At 40.7% G+C, this 21288-nt stretch overlaps 1 protein-coding gene across 1 annotated transcript; it reads left to right on the top strand.

Moving 5' to 3' along the window:
- The first annotated feature begins 8725 nt into the window (after positions 1–8725).
- Positions 8726–11557, top strand: LOC147753686 (uncharacterized). Its single transcript, XM_086967735.1, has one exon. The coding sequence runs from the start codon at positions 8729–8731 to the stop codon at positions 10169–10171; it is 1443 nt and encodes a 480-aa protein (XP_086823861.1). The 5' UTR covers positions 8726–8728; the 3' UTR covers positions 10172–11557.
- The last annotated feature ends 9731 nt before the right edge of the window (positions 11558–21288 follow it).

The following is a 21288-nucleotide window of genomic DNA, read 5'->3' as shown; positions in this document are numbered from 1 at the left end:
TGTTATATTTTCGGACTTGTACTAAGGTTATCACGCTACCGATTTGTAACTTAGAAACTTCCAGTACGCAACAATTCTAATGACGAGGTAAAGGTGCCTGCGGTATAGCCCTTCCAGCTTGTAACTTACATAATAACGAAACAGAGTGGATCTGTGCGAATGTCCTTTGGTGAATTCCCTGACGTTGATTATTCATCATTCAAGATGCTTTCTGCTGTTCTCAGTTAACAAACAGTAGAATCAAAGTGCCACAAAAGCCTTGTGAGTAGCATCACTTTTCACATCACTACAGGAGTTACCACTGTATTCTTGTTAGCGGATTATTTCGAATTATAAGATGAAAGCTTAGGCTGTCCTAAGCTTCCTAGCTAATTGAAACGATGTCTGGTGAGTAGAAAATTTACAATTGATTAAGGCATTATGAAGTCATAGGCATGCTTTTGCGAGTCCTTGACATATCATGCCCTTCTGTAAGGTCTGTTTTGGACCCGCTGGACATTACCGAAATAGCCGACTGTTGCAAAATAGATTAGCTCACTTCAGTTGCAACATGTTGAACCAAGACTATTATAACCTCGTGATTTTTTTTATATGTTCATACAACATACTTTTAATTTCGCAATGTGGTAAACGACATCAGCAGCCAGATAACATATAACATATTAATAAAAAATTTTACATGAAATTTTAATTTTAACAGTCTCAACAACTGCTGATGCTGTTATTTGTTCGTAGGTGGGTTTCATCCAACGCGAAGACAATAAATGAATTAGCAGAATCTTTTTAAAAATAACCGAGTAAGAATTGAAGAAATTATTAAAAAGAAGAAGTTATTAAGAAGAAGATTATCTCACTTATTGCAAAGCCCAATTTTTTCTTTTATTGATCTACAGGCTGATTATTGAGTCTACCTTTCATATACTAGCATTTGTATATGAATAGCGAAGTTTATGGTGAAAGTCAAGCAACACAGTCTTTTGTGACTCTCTAGACCTGTTTACTGGTGCAGTTAAGTTCTTTCTTCTACTCAAGTGCTACTGCTTTCAAGATGTCGGCAATATTTTCTCTTTAATAAAAGTGATCTTAAACCTATTTTTTTCACGAATGTCTTAATTTTAAAACGCTCTCACGGGGTCAAAATGTTCAATTAACAAGCTATTGTTATATTAGCGCCTGTATTTGAACCTAATTTCCTTAAAGCGTATTCATCATACTACTTTTGATGTGGCTGCATGCGATAGCCCTTTCAACGCTCAACTTAATTTGTCGTGATTTGCGAAATTTTCATTTTTTTCTCAAAATCTTTAAAAAGACTGGACAATTAAAAAAAAAATCCGAAAAACATCTCAAACGTGCCTTTGTTTGTTTACAAATATGAAAGTTTACTTCTCTTTTATTCTGACTGAAGTAGCGTACAGCATTTGTTCAACCAATGCTGAAGGGTATTTTGATTTCACTTGCAGGTATGGAAACTGTAATATTAAAATAAAATTAAAATAATAACTAATGGTAATATTAACATAAAAAATATATTAAAATAAAAAAAATATGAAAATAAAATGCAGAGCCCCTTAAGTCATAGGCGGCACAATAACAACATTACTAGCTACCATAATTTCCGACAAAAGATTAAATCAAACGTTCTTTAGAGTTTATCATATGCGCAAGCTGTTCAAATAACAGGCTTTACGCCAGCAAAGTTAAATTGAATTTAACATATATAAGGTAAGCGTTTGGTTTACAAGAAACTAAAGTCATATGTTATCTGTATGTGTGCTCTTATGTATGTATAGATTTTAATGTGGGTTGTTACATTTACTTCTACTCATAGTTCTTTCAAACGTATATACTGCTTGCAATGTAAACATCTGCATTTATCCGGTAATAGGGCCGAGCGCATTTCTAACGGCCGGGACTGAAAAGGCGAAAACAAGGATGGGCTGTATGCACAAGTCAATATACAAACGATAATCTTGAATGACTATAGTTCCTGAATTACGATAGCTTCGTTGTACTTTGTACCACTGAGACGGAAAAATTGGTACGGGTGGGTACTTCGCTCCAAGATTTGAAACTGAATGTTGTGTCAAGATGTTCAGATGCGTGTCCACCCGTGCGTTTTTTTTTCATATCACTATCACATTCGTTCGAGAAGAGTAATCGGCTTTCGTTATTACTCTAGTGGTGGCACCCGAAGCCCGTGGTAGGGGCCTTAGCTTAAGCAATAAATTTGACATTTTATATTTCTTACTAGTCTTTCTCGTTTTACTTAGGCCGTTTTCCCGCTGCTGCGTAGCTAACGTTTTCCACATCGAATAGCACAGAAAAGATAAAAGCGAAAAGTAGATCATATTGTGCGTTTCAGTACACTGCCAGAGATGTGGGTGCTCAATGTCTACATTAGTTGAAAAGGCCAGTTTGGAAAAGTTCGTTCACACCAGCTAGGTAGAGCTCCGCAGATTATTTGAGCAACTAGCACTGCCTGAGCTAGTAATAAAAGGACCCGGCCCTTTCGTTTTGTTAGTAAGTCAAACTCAATGGCGTTTCTCACAAAGCTAATAAAGTTGACTCGAATGAATGAATTCCTTTTGAGCTAAAATAAAGGGCGTGGTTTTATTCCTCCATGTTATTATCTTTAATTTAATCTCTTTAGCTGTGCATTTGGCGTAGACGGTAAAGCAAATTCTTAACTATGGGATACTGTAGACGACTCTGTTTGGCCTACTATTATAGATAAGGCACATGATGAACAGCATGTCTTTGCCTTTCAAACTTCAACGTTTGACCTTGCAACAACAAGGCGCGTTAATTTGTTCGGGCCAATTCTGGGAGAGTTTCTGACCAACCGCTTAGGCCTGTGGCATCTCTCACACACATACGAGACCTTAGACTCTTTTAGTAAATGCCGCCTCATCCATGCTTTGATGTTATATTTTATATATAGCCTATAAAACCGCTCCACTGGTTTAATCTAATCCTGAAAGGGCACTCGGCTTGAATGCCTGCTTTCTCATTTCCTAAACCAATAGAAAAAGGTTACCGAAAGGAACGATACTGGTGGACCGAGCGTTATGGCCAGTCATGACTGTTCGTCTATTTATATCTATATGTTCGACTCACTGAATAGCAATCCGATGTAGTAAAAGGCCGATGAGATTTCCGTTCTGCTTGCAAGATGCGAATGCATCTTTCCATGATTGTCACGTCAAATAGCATAATAATCTAAATTGTAAAAGTGACATTGGATTTCTCACACTGAATAAACTTCTGTCATTTCCACGGCGTCTTCGCGAGGCCGCCGACACAAGCTATTGCGCTGCTCATAATCAACCCTCTATGTGGTACGTAGTATCAGTGCGACTGGTCGAAACGAAAATCGGATATATGTGCATCTAGAAGCAGCCACAGCAAGCACGAACAATTTGTCGGCTTACGATAATGGGCGCGTACTTCTCAAATAAGAACCTGACGACGATGACCGGGCGGACTTTAATATGGCTCAAGATTATGCGCTGTCCCCAGCTGTATCCTATTGCGAACCCTTCGTTCTGTTACAGAAATTGAGGTGCTATTAGTTTTAGGTAGTATTAGAAAACAGGCAAGTGATTATTTATAAAGGATATCACTGCAGCTCCGGTTACATGCACACATCTTAATCCTGAGATAAATTTATTAGAGATTATTCTCTGCTCGTTCAAGTCACCCAGTGCGACAAATGCCCTCAAAGCGTTCAAGCTCGTGGGGTTAATGGTGATTCATAAGAGAGTTTAAGTTAATTATTCCTAGATATAAACTATTAATGTTTTTGAGTTATTCGTACGACGAAAGTAGGCCGTGTCATTAAGTCATTTCACCCAGAAAGGCCAGAGTGCCCCCAGTTCTGAACAAAACTGGGGGAATAAAGCTAGTCACGTAGATGATCGGTTCATTCAAAACAGGGCGGACAGATCACGCGGCGCTCCGACTCCTCTGCTAGTTGAAAATCCGCTTGAATCAAGCATGAGCAGAAAAGAGAAGCTTGGCTTAGCCTTGTTTGTGGCTTTCAGATGTCTCTTACATAATATCAACAAACGTCTGCCTTTCCAATCGTAGACATATGCGACCTTACGAATTAGTTGTCCTGCTGTCATAGTCCTGTTTGCCTGACCGCTGGTGATTCCTCGGCATTAGCAATGTCGCCACTGTCTCATTTGCACATTACAAACTCAAGTATGTCCGTATGCCAAACGAAGTTCCTGTAGACATGCAAAACGATATCGAGTCCCCATTTTAAATATATAGATTAACAGCCTGTGATAAAGAGGACCCTTGCTGGTCAGAACAGGCACGGTCTTAACAGAGCATTAATAAAATGTCACTAGGCGCGACTTTTGAAACACTGAAGCGTTAATTCGCTGCCCGGTAGCCAACATATGTTTAACACACTACTTGTAAATGCGTGTCTGAACTTGAAAAGCCTATAGAGCTTTATTCAAGCGCGGAGTAGACATCAATTGTTTGTGAGCCATGTGAATACCACGTTTACGAATGGTATATGAACAATTTTGTATGTTCAAAGGGTCAGCCAGTCGTAATCGATTTTACCACAATATCCTTATTCTTCAATTTTCACTCAAATATTTATAATACTTACATAGCGGATTCGTTCAAAGCGTCTGTGTATATTGCCCATACGACCAATGCGATTGCATTGTATCGTCACTGAAACCCGTATGTATCCACGAGGTGTTGTTTCTGGCCAACTAGGATTCGAAGAGCCCCTCACAAAATCCGCGCTCTCTATATCGTATGTGTATTGCAAATCCTCATAGGTAAATTGTCCCGTTTTTTGTTACGCTGTTCTTAAATATTCCACTGACTATTTATTAGAGCATTTTTGTCATGCAAGTGAAGCGTTTATCAAATAAGAATAATAAAGATGGTTCTCACTGCGCCTCGGGTAATAGGTCTTATATGTATTAGTAGCGCATATGAATGCACTGTATTGTATAACCTTACCAATGCGAACATATTGCTATGTTCTGTTGTGATAGATAATATCGAAGTTAACAATCGCCGCTGCTGTTCAAAAGATATATCGATATCACGTATATCTGTTGATAAGTCTGCAGTTAATAAAAAAAAGTATCGAGCGTAACAAGAGGTGCTGCTCTTTGATTCACAAACTGAGATCGTCTGATGTCGGGTCAGTGGCTTATCAGGATTCAACTGGCGTGAATTTCTAACTACACATGCTTCACACAATAGTATATAACTTATTAATAACAAACCATAAGCTAGATATTGTGTCGTTCAATTAACAATAGAGAACAAAACAGTAAATAACTTCATATAGGACTGCTTTGTATTTTCATTTTTCCAACAGTGATCTCACTTTGGCCCGACACACAGTTTCTATAAAACTGTTGTCTCGTTCTTTAAGGCTAATGTTTCAGTCAGGCTCTAAAGAGAAATTTTAGCGTGTGGTTGAATTTCTTCTTTTATTTTTTTACAAGAGGTTTTTCAAGAAGATAGAACAGTTGCTAGTTGCTGAACTGTACGAAATACGGCAGGCAGGCAGGTAGGTAGGTAGACCGTTTTTAGAAGATGGATTTATTCAAGACATTGAAACGCGCGACTTACTATGCAAACTCTCTTTTTACGGAACACCGATCCTTATATCTGTCAGAATTATATACACTTCTCTATTCCAAAAAAAGTACTTTTGCAATTGATAAATGACTGTGCATGGGCAAAAAAATTTACCCATTTGTGCAAGTAAAAGTTCGGCTATGTGAATTTGTAGCCATGGTAAAAGGGATTCACGATAAAAGGTATCTGGAATATTCTCGTGTTTTCTTTCTGCAAAACATGAATTTTAGGCTGCAATTTAAGTTAAAACATCATATCGTAGTTAGCTAGAGATGATAAGCTACGAAAGTAAAAGTCGGGTAATGAAATTCGGCGCGCTTGTTAAGCCAAAGTCGCTATTTAGAGGATTCTAACATCGACCATTAATGTTTATAATGCCTAAATTAACGTGGCAAGTATAGAATCTTCAACGGTTACCACACGTCATCGCTTAACAATTTCATTAGTGATACATAGGGAGATCAGTTCAACTCACACAAGCATTGCAGCCAGTATTAAGTGCTTACGAGTTGAATGAAGAGCACTTCAGGGCGACAAAAAGCTAACATAGGGAAAGTTTGTGACAAAGACCTGACGTGCACATACTGTCTGACCGGTGCACCTTCCTAGACTTCTACAACGAATAATACAAGCGGCAACATGATAATGGACTGGTCCGTTTTGAAGAAGCAAATTCAACGTCGTCCATGTGCACGCTATGTATCGTTCATATCGTCTAGAGGAGCTGACTCCTAGCATGCTTAACATTGGATAAAATTTTTGTATGGAATTATTTACTTTGGTATTCAGTGGCGGACAAACAATAACAAACACCTCAACTTGGACACGTCGCCGTTCCACCGATATAAAGTTTAATTTATGGTCACAAATTGGTCAATGCGGCCCAATGGTCGAACAACTAGCAATCAGCTGAAAAAAGGTTTTTCTAAGTTCACTATTACAATTATCTTAAATCCACAGGATTGAGGGAGATAACTAACCTGAAACCATTTAAGGTTATACACATATTTTTGTAAGAATACTTAGTGAAACATATAATGCAATGAGAAGAATGCTCAAATCTTATGACAGGCGTTGTCTGTAAAGACAAATTGCCGCACAATCAACCGTGCTTTACCAATTGCGCAAACCTAAATAGGCTGGTGTCAAGTAAAGCAGTGTTGTTTGACAAGCCTCCACCGTGTTATCTTGGCCTGTTAGCGGCTTTTATTTCTTATTTATTTATTTAGTTGCTTCCTTATAACCGACCCATCACCGTCACGGTCATCATTATTATTTGCTACTGGGACCGGGTACGATGTACTCGTTTGTCACAGCTGTGTAACTGAATTATTTCCGATTTTACTAGTGTCCTATTTTGCGCTAAGACTATTCAGGTAGGGTATTTTCCCTACATATTACACACGCACGAACAGTTGTTTCCATATACACATTCGATTAGACTGCACATTGCCAAGCTCAAAGGCGTGCTCTCTGCTGTTCTGCATCTGAACAATTTCCAAAGTTTGACTTGATTTCGTAATAGGTAAGACCCTCAGCTGGCTTTATTCAGTTTCTTGTGGTAAGTCCTAAGTGGAAATTATTAAATTAGCCAGTTTGAAGACTGCCGAATGAAGTCTTTGCAAACCTGGCTACCCACAATGCAGTGGTGCAGAACAGATCCAAACGTGGGTCAAAAGGAGTTTCTACACAAAAGTTCACGATATCAGAATTCGCTTGTAATAATTATACAGTCGCGTCCTTTATATAATTAGAATTTTGATGCAATAAAGGAAACGTTAGTCTTAATTTTCTTCATTTTCAAAGGGAGGTGAGAAAGTTCACGTTGCTTTAACGTCAATAATTAGATTACTAGGCACAATACAGAGCGTCACTTCATTCCCCTAGGCTATACCTCACTGACAAAACAGGACGCACGTTGTACTCCAAGGATCATCAGTGAGGGTTGCTGTTCTCGGAGCACCCAGCCGTGCTCGTCATTTTTCGCCGTCGTTGTCCTCGTCCTTTTCCTGACCGCCCTCATCGGCTTGCTCGACGGCGTTCGTCGCTTTTTACGCTTGCAGCCAATAGAGGAAGTTGCGGTACGCTCAGGCCCCGAACGCCCAGATCCGTCTGAAACAACAGCAGCAGCAACAGCAGCAGCGCGCGGTTGGTTATCGGGGCGGCTCCAGAGTAACGGTGGGCGAGGGTTGGGCGGAGCCAATAGCCGCAAGAGGCGGTGCTTACCGTTACAGCGAGAGTTATCGCCGACTCGGCAAGCGCTCAGGTTCTGGACGCCGATCGGCAAAGTAAACATGGTGCTGGTGCTGTGTGCGTGTGTTTATTTTCTTAATGTCTGAGACGCGTCCATTTCACTGTGTCACTTACTACGGCGGAAGCAAATTGACGCGGCAAATTCGATTTGTTGTTGTCGTGAACAATGTGCGAACGAGTCGATGACAAGTGGAGCTAATCAACAACAATATTAACTGCTTTAAAAAAGCGCGACGGTCACATTGTGGAATTAAAAAGCAAACATGACGAAAATGGCTTTTCTGTAGTTATCGTTGCAATCATCGATCGACCAATATTTAATTGAAACCATCAGACTAGAGGCCAGGCTACCTGGTATCTGCTTAACGTGCAGTGGCTTCAGCCGTGATCGCACTGTTTGGCGGCCGGTCAGGCACTTGAAGTTGGGCCTACAGAGGGTGCCATGCATTCGATCGCCGAGCAACAGAGTGGTGATTATTATTGTGGGTCATCATCATCATCAGTTGGGATAACGACACCATTGGTCATTAATTCTGTGGACAGTCGTTCGCCGGTCTCGCCTGCTGTGCGCACGCCTAATCTAGGAATCGGGGTAACTAAATCGACCAATTTGTGCAGTTCTGAATTACGACCTGAAAATTCACGAATAGGATCATATAGCAGAACTATGGGAGTTCCGTCGCCATACGGAGACGTAGGCTGCTCGTCAGGACAGATACTTTCTCCATACGCGTCATCTGCAGGCGAACTTTATCTTCCTGCCGATTTACGTGCCCCCTACCTAGCGCCCGCCTACCAGAGTCAAGTGTTACACACCTCACATATGGGCAGTGTGTCCAAAGATATGGTTAAACCACCGTACAGTTATATCGCATTAATTGCAATGGCAATTCAGAATTCAGCAGAGAAAAAGGTAACACTGAACGGAATATACCAATTCATTATGGAGCGTTTTCCATTCTATAGGGAAAATAAGCAAGGCTGGCAGAACTCTATTCGACATAATCTTTCGCTAAATGAGTGTTTCGTAAAAATTGCCCGCGACGATAAGAAACCGGGAAAGGGTAGCTATTGGACGCTACACCCGGACTCACTAAACATGTTTGACAATGGCAGTTTCTTGAGAAGACGTCGTCGCTTTAAACGAAGTGACACCGAACGTAAGAATATCGAGGAATCCTCCAATGATCCTAGTGTAGGTACAAATGCGGTAACCGGTACTGTTGCAACAATGCAAATGGCGCCGAACGCTCTTGAAAACGGAGAACTTAACGCAGCAAATGGTGGTGGATCATCTGTAGGAACGTCGTCGGCTCCTAGCAAAAGTAAAAAGTTGAAGAAATCTAAAAACTGTAGCTCGTCAAGAAATATAGCGGCAGGGGTCTCAGCGACGGTACCGTCATCCAACGCCCAACAGCAACAGCAACAACAGAACGAATACTTTCTGGTGTCAGAAGTCGATACGACTTCCTCTCGAGGTGATGGACTTAATCCACTAAAACAAATTGTGGCCCATAAAAGTACGGATAATGTCCAAGTAAATGGAGCCTTGTACCCGTCGTTACCCCATTCGAATCAGATGCTTGCAGCAGCCGCACAAGTAAGTACAATCGCTTGTGCACCAAGTCAACAGGAAAGCGTGGCAGCTGCAGGTGTCGTTGTGAATGGAGAGATTCAGGCGCAAACTAGTAGCTTATCATCTAAATCACCCAATCTTGTCAAACAAGAATACCCCTCACCACCCCAAAGCGTTGAGCTTTACACGGCGACTCCTACTAACGATCACGTAGATGTGGTAGGGGGGAGCTTAGCAACTTACCCTTCCCACCATTCGCCATCGTCACACGGTGTTTATAACCATTATAGCAGCCTTAAAAAGTCTGGTTACCATAGTTCCAACCTGGAAACAATTGAGGCACCAGGTCTGGATCATTATCCATACGGACGGTGGCATCCCCAATTGCAGGACTGTTCAAGTCCCGACCTTCACCCGGGAAACAATTATACTGTTAGCGGGACAATGACTACAGACAATGGACAGGATCATTATTACAATCATCAAGTATCATCATCATCTGGAAGTTTAGCCCCCCCTTTCTCCGGATCACCGGCAAACCTACCTGGGCTAGCGGGATTACCCGCTCATACAATGGTACAGCATACAACCCAAGGCCTTGGCCAAACTGGGTTAACTTCTACTTCGGCCTACTTTTGTGATACCGTTGCTTCAGGTCCTCGCCCACAGCACGTCCCGTGGACGTACCATACGGCCCTTGACCGTTATTGATCACGGCACAAAAATCATCTAAAATAGTTGCATATAAATACAGACAATAACCAAAAAAAAAAGAGGGATCGATTTATGGTGACCAACTACACTGCCGAATTTCCGCGTTAAAATTCTTGATGGGAGATTCTCATGGCGACCTCTTTCAAGCTTGCAACACATTAGATAAAATTTCAATGAGACATGTAGGACACCACCGATATATGTACGTACGCGGTGCTGTCAATTTTGCTCTGGATGAAGCAATCAATATTTAGTCAGCAGTATTTATTTAAACAAGGCAAGTCCATTCCTGACGCTAGCGACTTGGCTAAACACAACTCTAGTCTTTAATGACGCCCTTGCAAAGGCCCACGTGCCTAGTGGAAGAAATAATGAATAAGTTTTAAGCAATAGTCTTGAAGTTGAGGTGAATGGCATGCCAAACTAGATACCATCAGTTGAAAAGAGCTCATTTGAAGAAGACGACGTCAATGTAACTCGACGAACGCAAATGATAAAGAAACATGAGTAACGTTTTTTCAGTCAATCACTAACATCGCGTAGATTATTACGGCGTTGTTTTTGCTAGCGTATCAAAGTGCACCAGAATAGAATGAAAACGACTTTGACATCATCTTCTTTCTGTCAGGAACGATCATAATGGTCGATGGTGTAGTTCTAGCCTGGCACTGTCATCCCCATAAAATATCTAGTCACTTGAAGGCAGCCACCAGTTTGTAAAGATCATAATAACCCCTAATCCCTAAGCTAGGTGTGTATTAACAACTCCGAAGAAACGATATACTGTGTATCTATCTGCAGCTCCGCAGGATACGTTAACGAATTTCCGCTTGATAACAAACTATATTTGGATTGATTTCGCTCCTGATCAATTGATACCGGATCAGATTTAATTTTGTGCGCTAGAAATAACAAGTTGGCTAAAACTTCATTGTAGCCGCCTGAATTCAAGGACGTTCAGTAGGTATAATATGGAGTATTGTAATTAACCAAGAACGTTCATGTCCACTTAACTGTGAGAAAAGAAAATCAATAGAAAAACCAACGGTCTTGTAGTATAGAGTGAAAACAATTAAGAACTCCGTAGTTAAAACTCTCAATGAAAACAAAGGCCGATGTTAGTAAACGGTCAAATCACATCAAATCAACCATGTATAAATAAAAACCATCTGTCACAATTATCAGAGAAGGAGCAGTGCCGGTAATAAACTCATGCCCGGTCCGACTAAACCGGCACACAAATAAATCGATAAATATGTAAATAAATAATCAAAGACTTCCTATGAAAAACATTTAGTGATCTTTTAAGTAAATTAAAAATTCATCGTTTATCTGCACGCTTTAGGTTAGGTAAGTTTTTTTTTCCATACTCAAGGCGGGCTACCCAAGAAAGGTTTCCCTTCATACTGCACTAATAATTGTCTTTTAATCTGTCGCCACATCTAAAGGTGTCGCAAGATTCCGCACGAATCTTAACAAGATCAGCGGTCTTTCAAATATCCTGAAGGCTTCCAAGCACAGCTGATGCTACAATTTCGACCAGATCGCTCTTTAACTTACGACAAAAAAAGGCTCGACATACCATTACATACTGTAAACGTTTTTTTTTTTTGCAAGAAAATAACCAACTCTACTGTAGGACTAGAATTCTGATAATCTGCTCATCTACTATGATAAGCAGTTCTGGTCCCGTTTTAGTAGTTATCACACAGTTATACATAATAAGCGGTTTAAGTAAACTAGCTCTGGATATTCTAAACAGTGTAACGTAAAGGCGCTAACCCACATTACTTTAAAGTAAAAGAAGCCGGTCAAAGCCATTTTGTTAATAAAATGAGCATGTCAAATTAGAAAAATTATTTTTGACCCAGCAAAAATTCTTCATATAAACTTCAATGAAACCTTGATACAGAGAACAGCTGAACATTATTTCGACCACATTAGAACAAGTATTAGAACATTTCGGTTTCAATATTTCTCTTTTTATTATTAAGAGGGTTTAAGTAGTACTAGTTACGTACATTCAGGACGAACCCTACTTTATGTGGGCCAAGTGCGGGGCCCAGCCCCGACGGCTGAACTTGGTTGTACCGGGAGTACTATCCACCGCTAATTCTCAATTCTTTTCTTTTACTTCACTCCGAGCCAACTCAAATCTTTTCTTAACAGTACTACGTACGGGTAGAAAGAAATGGCCAGATCAACGGGCTGGGTTTCCCACTTTACCAAATGAGCAGGATCCCTGTTGAAGGCCCTGCATCTTTCCCGAAACCTTGCAATGTTAGCATCATCCTCTCTTTCTCTCTCTCTCTCTCTCTCTCTCTCTCTCTCACTTTCTCTGGCAAACTATCTAATCTGAGTCTCTGTAGTCGTTCTGTTTCTGCAAGCAATTTTCTGGCAAGCTTGTCTCCGCTGCGCCAACACACTCGAAATTTGCATATGCGTCTGAAAAGCTCCCTAGCCCGCCTGCCAAGGCCATCTTTACTTTGGTATCACAGAAAGTTGTTCTAACGCGCTCCAGCGTTTCTCAATGCGTCAAGATATGAAACGCGTCGTCTTGTGCACAGAGCAGGCACGTGCCTGATGAGGCCTTTCCTATTCGATATAATTTAGGTTGAAACTGCCCATGTCCTGAGAGTATTTGCGAGAGAAAATACAACGGTTTTCCTCCCTACCTTTGTAGCCAGTCCCTAATATTCGAGACGATGTCCCTCATGGCGACCCCCGGGCGTGGAAGGTCATGGCAATCTATATGCTTTGCCACTTACTCAGTCAGTCTTCCCTTGTATCTCTTGTCACAGAGAAAAAAAAAACGTGAAGAGCGGTCTTCTTTTAAATGACCGAAAGGCCTAGCTTAAAAAAATAATAGACAGCTTGGACCGCAGAAACTGCTGACATTTAGACAGACCTTTCAACATATCCTTAAGTTACTGTTTAATCATGCGATAGGGATGTATATCTCTGATGCCGTGACATAACGAAGAGTTTCCTTCCAATAATAGGCCTGGCTCAATTTTTGCCTATTTTCAGTTACAGATATTTTTGAAGACTTCTTTTGTGCCATTGTTAATCTGGCAAAGCAGATCGTTCGTCAAAAGTTCGTCGAAAAGTAAAGTGACAATGTGATGTCTGTGCAGGAAGTTCTAGGTCTCAAGTTGCTTCTACACAAAAGGATTTATGTCCACACCCATACATTACGATTTCTGTCTTTTTCCGTGCAAAAATCGTTTTGATCAACTCCAGTACATGCTGCTATCGCAAAAACTATCTTACGATCCTGGATTTGCCAAATACAGTCCAGGAATCAAATCCAGGTACGCTTGTCATTTGCGTCAAGAGAGTTAATTAACGTTACCGGTTCTTTCCCATATGTAAACTCGATTTGTTGATTTTCATCGGGGTCATTTTAGAGAAACCGTTTCGTATAGTAAACGTTACTAAATGCGAAGCTTTTATGTTTTGTAGTGTATGATCTGTGTGTTAAGTGGGGTATTTACAGCCGTAGCTTTTGGGACCGGGGCTGTCCAGCCACATCGATTGCAATAAACTGCTCTATTTAGAACAAACATGAAGTTTGCCTTTGCAGAGAAGATCTTATTTGAATTATTATTTTACGTAACATTTTTTCGGTGTATATTTCGAAAAATGGGATCCGCCTCGGATACCCGTGTGTTTCGCTGATCGACCTCACTGATCAGACCTTCGAATGAAGCCATTGTTCGCACGCTCCACTTGCGTTATTGGTTAACGTCGAAAAGAAGTAATACATTAGTTTGTTTCTGAGGCGATAGTTTGTAATCTTGCGGATATCAAGATAACAACGAAAACTGCCATTCGAAACGTAAGTTTTTCCGTTTCTCAAAAAGGTCCTTCTGAACACACTCACTCAACGTGTTATACCGTAGCGCCCCGCTCAGACAGATAAATAAACGAAAGTTCTGAGTCAAGTACAAAGGTCCGCATATCGAAACGGTTGGAATTATCTGAGAAAAATGTTTGGGATACTATGTTCTGGAAGTTTTCAAGTAGTTTCGCTAGTTTAGTTTAATTACTTGCGTATGGAAGAAGGCAACTGCTAAGCAACCCGTCAACGTCGGCCACTGACAAAAAACTAGAAGAATTGGAAAAATCGTCCCTGTAAAAGGTCGAAGAAGTGGGAATATTACACGGATCAAGTATGACAATCATTTGTTGTTTGCCTAAAAGGGCGTTTCTTAAGAAAATATAATGTAAATGAAGGGTATACATTGCCCATGAAGTGCCGCTTCACGGATTAACTTTTGGACTACGCCATATGCGTCAAGTGATGGCAATTGAACGTACTTCCCTTGCAAAATGAACAAACAACGAGTTATAATTTCGAGAGTAAGGATACTCCAGTCAAGTTCATGCTATACGAATATAACATAGTCTTCGTAAAGCAAATGTCACTGCCTCGCAAAATAACCTCCTACTTGTGGGTTGTTTTTTTGTTATCAGACCGTTGAATCTAACGTATCAATGATGTGAGCTCAAAACTGATATCTAAGCCTTTCGTTGAGCAGTAGAATAATAAGTTTTTAGGTCGTAATAGCAGTGATTGTTAGGTTGAATTTCACAGACGCAAACAAGTTCTTATGCCTTTATGCAAAATTCGCATAAATCAGCTGTACTACCTCACGACTAGGGAAAATAATTTAGTGAATTGTCTGAAGATAGCTCTAAGCGTGGACACGTTATCTGTCACTTCAATAATATGAAAGAAGTCGTAACAAAGTAAGAGTATCGAAAAGTGTTTTTGATAAAATGCTTGTTCGCAATAAAATGTTGTATTTAGTGGCAAAAAGGCTCCGTACCTTTTGTTAAAATAGGAAAAATCGTAAGAAGTAGCCTAAGCTGGATCTTTGAAACGTTTATGAAGTTAGTAGACCAACCAGAAAGGTCAATATTAGTTTAGGGTACGTAAGGTGATGCATATATTGTTTGCTCGGTCAACAGCTAATTTCACTCACGATAGTGATAATGTTACATATGAAAACATTTGCTTAAGATTGAAACACATGCTATTACAAAAGTAGCTCCTTACTTTAACATGGCAAGCTGAGCCTGCTCTTTTGCAGTTAGAGTTGATTACAGTCTAAGACCTTCACGGCCTTCCACTAAGCGGCCTCTAACTCAGAAAGTCGATGAGAGTCGAACGCCGCTACGTTTTGAAGGACAGTATTTTCTTTCATATCCGTGTAATAGTTTTTGTTAGTTATTATATTGTGTATTTTATCGTGGTTTTGTTGTTGTTTTGATTCAAAATGCTATACGCTACTTTGTATATACAACCATCCCGTCGGATGGATGCTTTGGCTTGCGGCCCATCGCCATCATCATAATCATCACCGTTGTGCTCGTCGAAGTAGTGACAGCGTCTGGTCGTCATCGCTGAGATACACATACGAAAATTGCTCGTTACTCCAGGCAAAAATGGTGACAACAGCCCACTTATTCACGAACTCAGTCATATGCACATTGGCACCTATACATAGGTACAGGCAACCGCACAAGCTGTTCCTGTTAGCGCTCCTCACCGTCTATATCTACTACAGCTGCTGTTGCTGCTGCTGCTGCTGCTGCCGCTGCAGCCACGGCTGCACCGACCCACCAGCGACGCAGTTACCCACCATCTATCCAGCTACCTCTTCGACCTCTGTTCATGTGCCTGTGATGGCTACGAGCGTTGGAGTGCGTCGGAGCCGGCGTTCCGAAGAGAGCTAACCCAGTTGGTCCTTTGGGCCTAGCTTAGCAAGCAAGATAAACACTTGAGCAGGCAACTCGACTCATCGAGAAGGATATGAAAATCGCTGAGGCAAAGGACTCGTACAGACCAATACAACTGGCAGACGGCTCCTATCAGGCATCATCATCCTCACCACCACCACCACCATCATCATTGTCTCAAACTGTGAACTGGCAAAGTAGCCTAATTGCAATACATAACGCGCGCAACTGCCAATTTACATTGTATGGAAATAAGGTCACGCCATCGTTACGGCTTTGCATTTATACATTGGGCATAGTTATTATACCAGTTGGATTGTAGTAGTAGTAGTAGTTTTCAGCCGAAGCCCCTAGCTTTTCCCACTATTTTATAGAGTTGTATGTAAAGATGTGATACCCTTTATGCTTCGCGACTATTGCATAGTCAATAGAAGAGATGTTCGCAAACGGTAGAATTTGTTGACTTCAGGTAGCATGATAACAGGCGAACATAGCATAACAGGAGTGGAAGTTACAAGTGATTGCCAGCACTGGACACAGAGTCTGAGAAATCCAGATGTTGTTTGGACGGAAATGACCAGCTGGCCTATCGTTCTTTGTGGGCTCTCCACTGACCACTGCAGCACGTTTTCCCGGCTCCAATACAACTTTACAAAGCTTTCTTTAGTCGAAATGAAACGTCAAATAACTTGCGAAATGATATATCGCTCTCAGAAATCTAATGCTAATTCTAAAGTTCCGATCCTGACCTTTTGGCTACCGTTTGAAATGCGTTTGCAACACGCGCAATATCCGCTTTTTATTTTAAATAAACTATGCTTGTATTTAGTAGAATGCTCTCTAGACAGAGCTAAAAAGAAAATCTGCTCAACTCTGAGTAGATGTCCAATTGATAGATAGGTAACTTTTCTAAATAGAGAAATAAAAATAGAGCATAATGTATATGCCCAATACAATGTTCAGTATAGCTCAATTTTATAGGATATATGCAAAAACTGTTCTTCTTAGAATCCGCATAAAAAAAACAAACAAACAAACAAACAAACAAAAACGTTCACTTGAAGAACTGTAGATTAGTGGTAAAAAATAGTTAAAAAGTTTCGCTAGAAATGCCCAACTTTTGTTGGTCGAGCTGAAATAAGGTTTGGTTTTGATTTTACTAATTTGCATAGAAACATACGTAACTCATAGATATAGTGAACAACGCACTGATCTTACGTACACCGAGGAATAACACCGTTCCTTAATAACTAGTTTTGGGCTAGCACGTTTCTTTTAATAACAATGTTATTCATTGGATCGTCTAATTGAGCATAATTGATTAACAGTATCGTGGTTGTCATCTACAGAGAGCTACGATTCACATACGATATTCGTTGTGTCGAACGGGTGCACATAAAGTAGGCTGTAGAGTACATCGTATTTCAGTTCTCTCGGAAAAACGGAGCTGCGCATAATTTTATTGCACGCTCCCCTAATACGATGAAATTTCTATTTAATCTTAAAATATGGGTTAGCCCATGACCCAAAGTCAGCCGTAACCTTCATTATCTTCTAGGTTTTGTCATACAAACCTAGAACGACCTGATGCACGGAGATCGCGATAGCCAGAATGACTTCGCCGTCTTCAATTTACCTACCAACGACGACTTTAGCTAGACTTCATCAATATCTGGTACGCTTGTTGAAATGTTAGCCCGCCATTTTTTGTTGACTTGAATAATGTTTGTCAACGATGATAGCTGGCTGACGCGGCCTGTGTTTCAATCGTTCACTCTTTTCGCAGAAAACTCGTAATGGCAGACAACAGATGAGCTAAATATGGTTTTGCACACAATTATTTATTTCGTTATTTCCTTTTATTTTTTTCCGTCACTGAACAGTCGTAGCTAAGATACTTTTTTCCTGTTGAACCTCGGTTGCGGAATACCTGAAAATGTCCGAAATCACCGTTATCCTGCTAGTGATGGCTGCTTGTATTTACGTCTTCCATTCCGACATTTTACAGTAAAAACAAAAATGCCTTTTTGGGAGATTCGTTTTTAATGATTTACCAATTATCATAATGACATTAATGTATATCACTATATCACTGCAATGATATTTGCATTTTTATATTATTATAGAAATGCACAAAAAAAGCGAAAGCACACAGATCTAAAGCAAGATGGAGCATGACGGCAGCCGTATTTCCCATCTGTTCATATTTTGTTGCCATTGGTTTGCCCATATATCATGCATGTGTCCTTGAAGTCCTTCTCTTGAACCGGCGCCTACACATTGTGCTATAAGCTGACTAGCTCCAGGCTTTATCTTGCTCCGTACACCGCTTAGCGGTAACAGCAGGGGTAAGAGCCAAGGCTTCGCTTTGTAGTAGTAGTAGTAGTAGTAGCGGTAGCAGCGCTAACCTTATTCCCAATCGTGCGAGGGAACCCCGTTATAAAAACAAGTCTGGGAAAAACGGACACGTTCCTTTGAGAAGCTGCTGCACCGACACCGCCCTACCTAACGATTCTCCGGACAACATTATCCTGGCCCGTATCGAAAAAGGCCACCAGACTCGCATTTCCTTAATAATGTTCTTTAGTTCGCCTCAGGCCTTTGTTATACCTCGTATATTAACACTTTCAAAGCAGTCTGGCCACCTCATCAGTTACGAGAGATTCCGTTCTCTACAATCTACACCTACAAGAATAGTAGTAGCAAACAGAAATATATATTAGGATATTATTTAATTGGAAGAATTCAGAAACAAGCAAACAACCTTTTTATCTCGTGTATTGTTTTGACGCAGATGTTCCCGGTTCATCTTAGCAGCGTGTTAGAACAATGTTGCAACAATAGCTTCGTAGCTGATAATTACTTGCTTAACTATTAGTACGGAAATCTAAAGGAAGGCGAGAGCCTCAGACAACCTGCAGGACGAACAAGCTAACAAGCTGTCTAAATACTGCAGGCCAATGTCAACTAAGTTTAGGTGCTTATATGTAAGTTCAGCTTACCCAACGTGGGTAGCCAGCAAGGCGTTGGGTAAGTTGTACCTCAGATCTAGTCTGGCTACATTTGTAAACTCATTTTCGGGGTTTTATATTGGTAACCAGCAATTAGAAGAGCAGAAAGAGACTTTGAAAGCGGATGCAACTTTCTATGAATAAATAAAGATTGTGGCAATTATTAACAACTATAATAATAGAATACAAGATAAACTCTATTCAATATATCTGTGACAATATCGTATGATAAAGCATCTTTTCCATCTCCCGGTGGATTAAGTCATACCAGAAAAGTAAGCTATTCATTTGTCTGAAACGAGCAATTTCGAGTGAAAGGATAGTTTAATCTCAGAATCATGACCTGTACCCAATATTGTAAGTATATATGTTGAGCACCTACAGCCAGGCGGAACATCCTCGCTAGACAATTACTATTACCTTGTGTGGTCACTGCTACTTCTTTACTATACGTGGCTAACTTTTCTATAGAATTCAGCGTAAATATTGCAGTACTCGTCTGTCGCGCTAATGGCGTCAACTGCAGTAGTAACAATAGCGGCAGCGGTAGCGTCCGCTACTTTGGTCAAGAGGTGATGTCAAGCTTCCTGTCACAGTAGTAAGTGTTTACCATGCACTGTCTAAAGGCAAGGCGGATGAAAAAGTTGAAGGAAGAATGAAGGTAAACTGAACGAAAAATTCGATGTGGCAGCATGAGGCACGCGCCGCTTTGCTGAGCGGTGATGGATTGTTTCGCTTGGAAGAAGCGGATCGGGCAAACACAAACGGCATGTCCGTACCGACAGAAGAGAGTTAAAAAAAAACTACGAAAGATGGAACAGCACAAAACGACAAAAGATCCGACTCTCAGTTGAGCAAATCAACCAGATAACGCTGTACAAGTACACTGACGAGCGAATAGATAGATAAATAGGAAAGAAACCCGGAGAAAGAAAAAAGGCCGTTCGACGTTCATCCGAGGCTGACGAAGCCTGCCAAAGGCGACGATTATATAATGTATATGGAATATAATTCGTAATTGAATAATAGAACGTATAAACACATAAGACATATCCCTCTTGTTTTTTTTTTTGAGTACAGGAAAAACGTTCGAGCTGAGGCCAAATAAATGGAGTATGAATGCACGCTTGAAATAGATAGAAGTCCGAAGGATATTGTATGTAGGCTCGAAGAACAATCGACTTCACATTTAATTGATTGCATCTTACACTAGCTCTAAATCGAGATATGGAAGACTATATACTTTGTTAAGTAGTTCAGTAATCGTGTGTATACAACACGATTATCTAGACGAACCTGCTTCGCCCATGTTTTTGGCCTAGATATAATGAGGGGTATATCTTGCGATACCTTTTGAACACAGAGGTGCCTGAGGTCATTGTTGATGTCCAGCAGAGTTGACAGATGATGTCATCTTCCATTTGCGTCAACAGCTATTACGACATAGATGTATCTAGACGTCATTGAAATGAGCTATTTAACAGTTTGAAAGTTTACGATTAACGTTAAACTTGGTAACTTCATACTATTAGTTATCATATATAAATCAAAGAAACAAGAAAAAGCAAATCTTGCTTCAGTGACTCAAATAACGATAATGTCATGAACAATTGGCAGTCCGACTAGTTTGAATTAAGATTGTGTAGGATATTTGCCACTGAAAGGAGAAGCAAATGGAGGGACAGCCATGGACTAACTACTAAGAACTTCTTCCCCATGTAAACCTCTATAGACATATGGACAAGTGCTTTAGCAGACGACCGTTTTGAATGCTTAAACGGCAACGTTAACAACAACATCAACAACTGCTCTTTATCATTAATAAGAATTGCCACCGCAGCAGTAACAGTCGTCCGAGACTGACGGTCGAATCATCATCATCATTATCAATGGTTCTGACGTTCAGCTCTCGACAGCTCCAGGCTCTTATCGTGTTTCGCAACACGTTCCTCCTCTTCTGACAATGAAATATCAATATTTAGTTAAAATTGTGGCAGCTGTAGCAGAGAGCCAATTGTCTTGATGCCGCTTCGGTATCCGCGGCATCGCGTTCCAACAGACATCGAGCCGGCCAATCACCATTACCGTATCCAGAATTAGCACGTCTGGCCACTGTTGCTGAAACGATGAGGCTGGTCCTGGCACACTGTTGTAGTACCCCGCACGAGCTACAACACACGCACACGCGATACAGACAGACAGACAGACATAACATGCCTCTCGGTCGGTGGCGCTATCGGCGTTTGTTCGTTCGTTCGAATGTGTAAACATTTAAACGCGGGCAAGAGCAACAGCACGACAACGCTTAAGAGGGCGACAGAGCGTGCGTCCCTCGTCTTTGAGTGAAACGTTTGG

The sequence above is a fragment of the Varroa jacobsoni genome, unplaced genomic scaffold, assembly GCF_002532875.2.
Source record: "Varroa jacobsoni isolate VJ856 unplaced genomic scaffold, vjacob_1.0 scaffold_295, whole genome shotgun sequence".
NCBI lineage: Eukaryota > Metazoa > Arthropoda > Arachnida > Mesostigmata > Varroidae > Varroa > Varroa jacobsoni.
The sequence above is the reverse complement of the archived record's forward strand: the minus strand, read 5'-3'. Positions and strand labels throughout refer to the sequence as shown.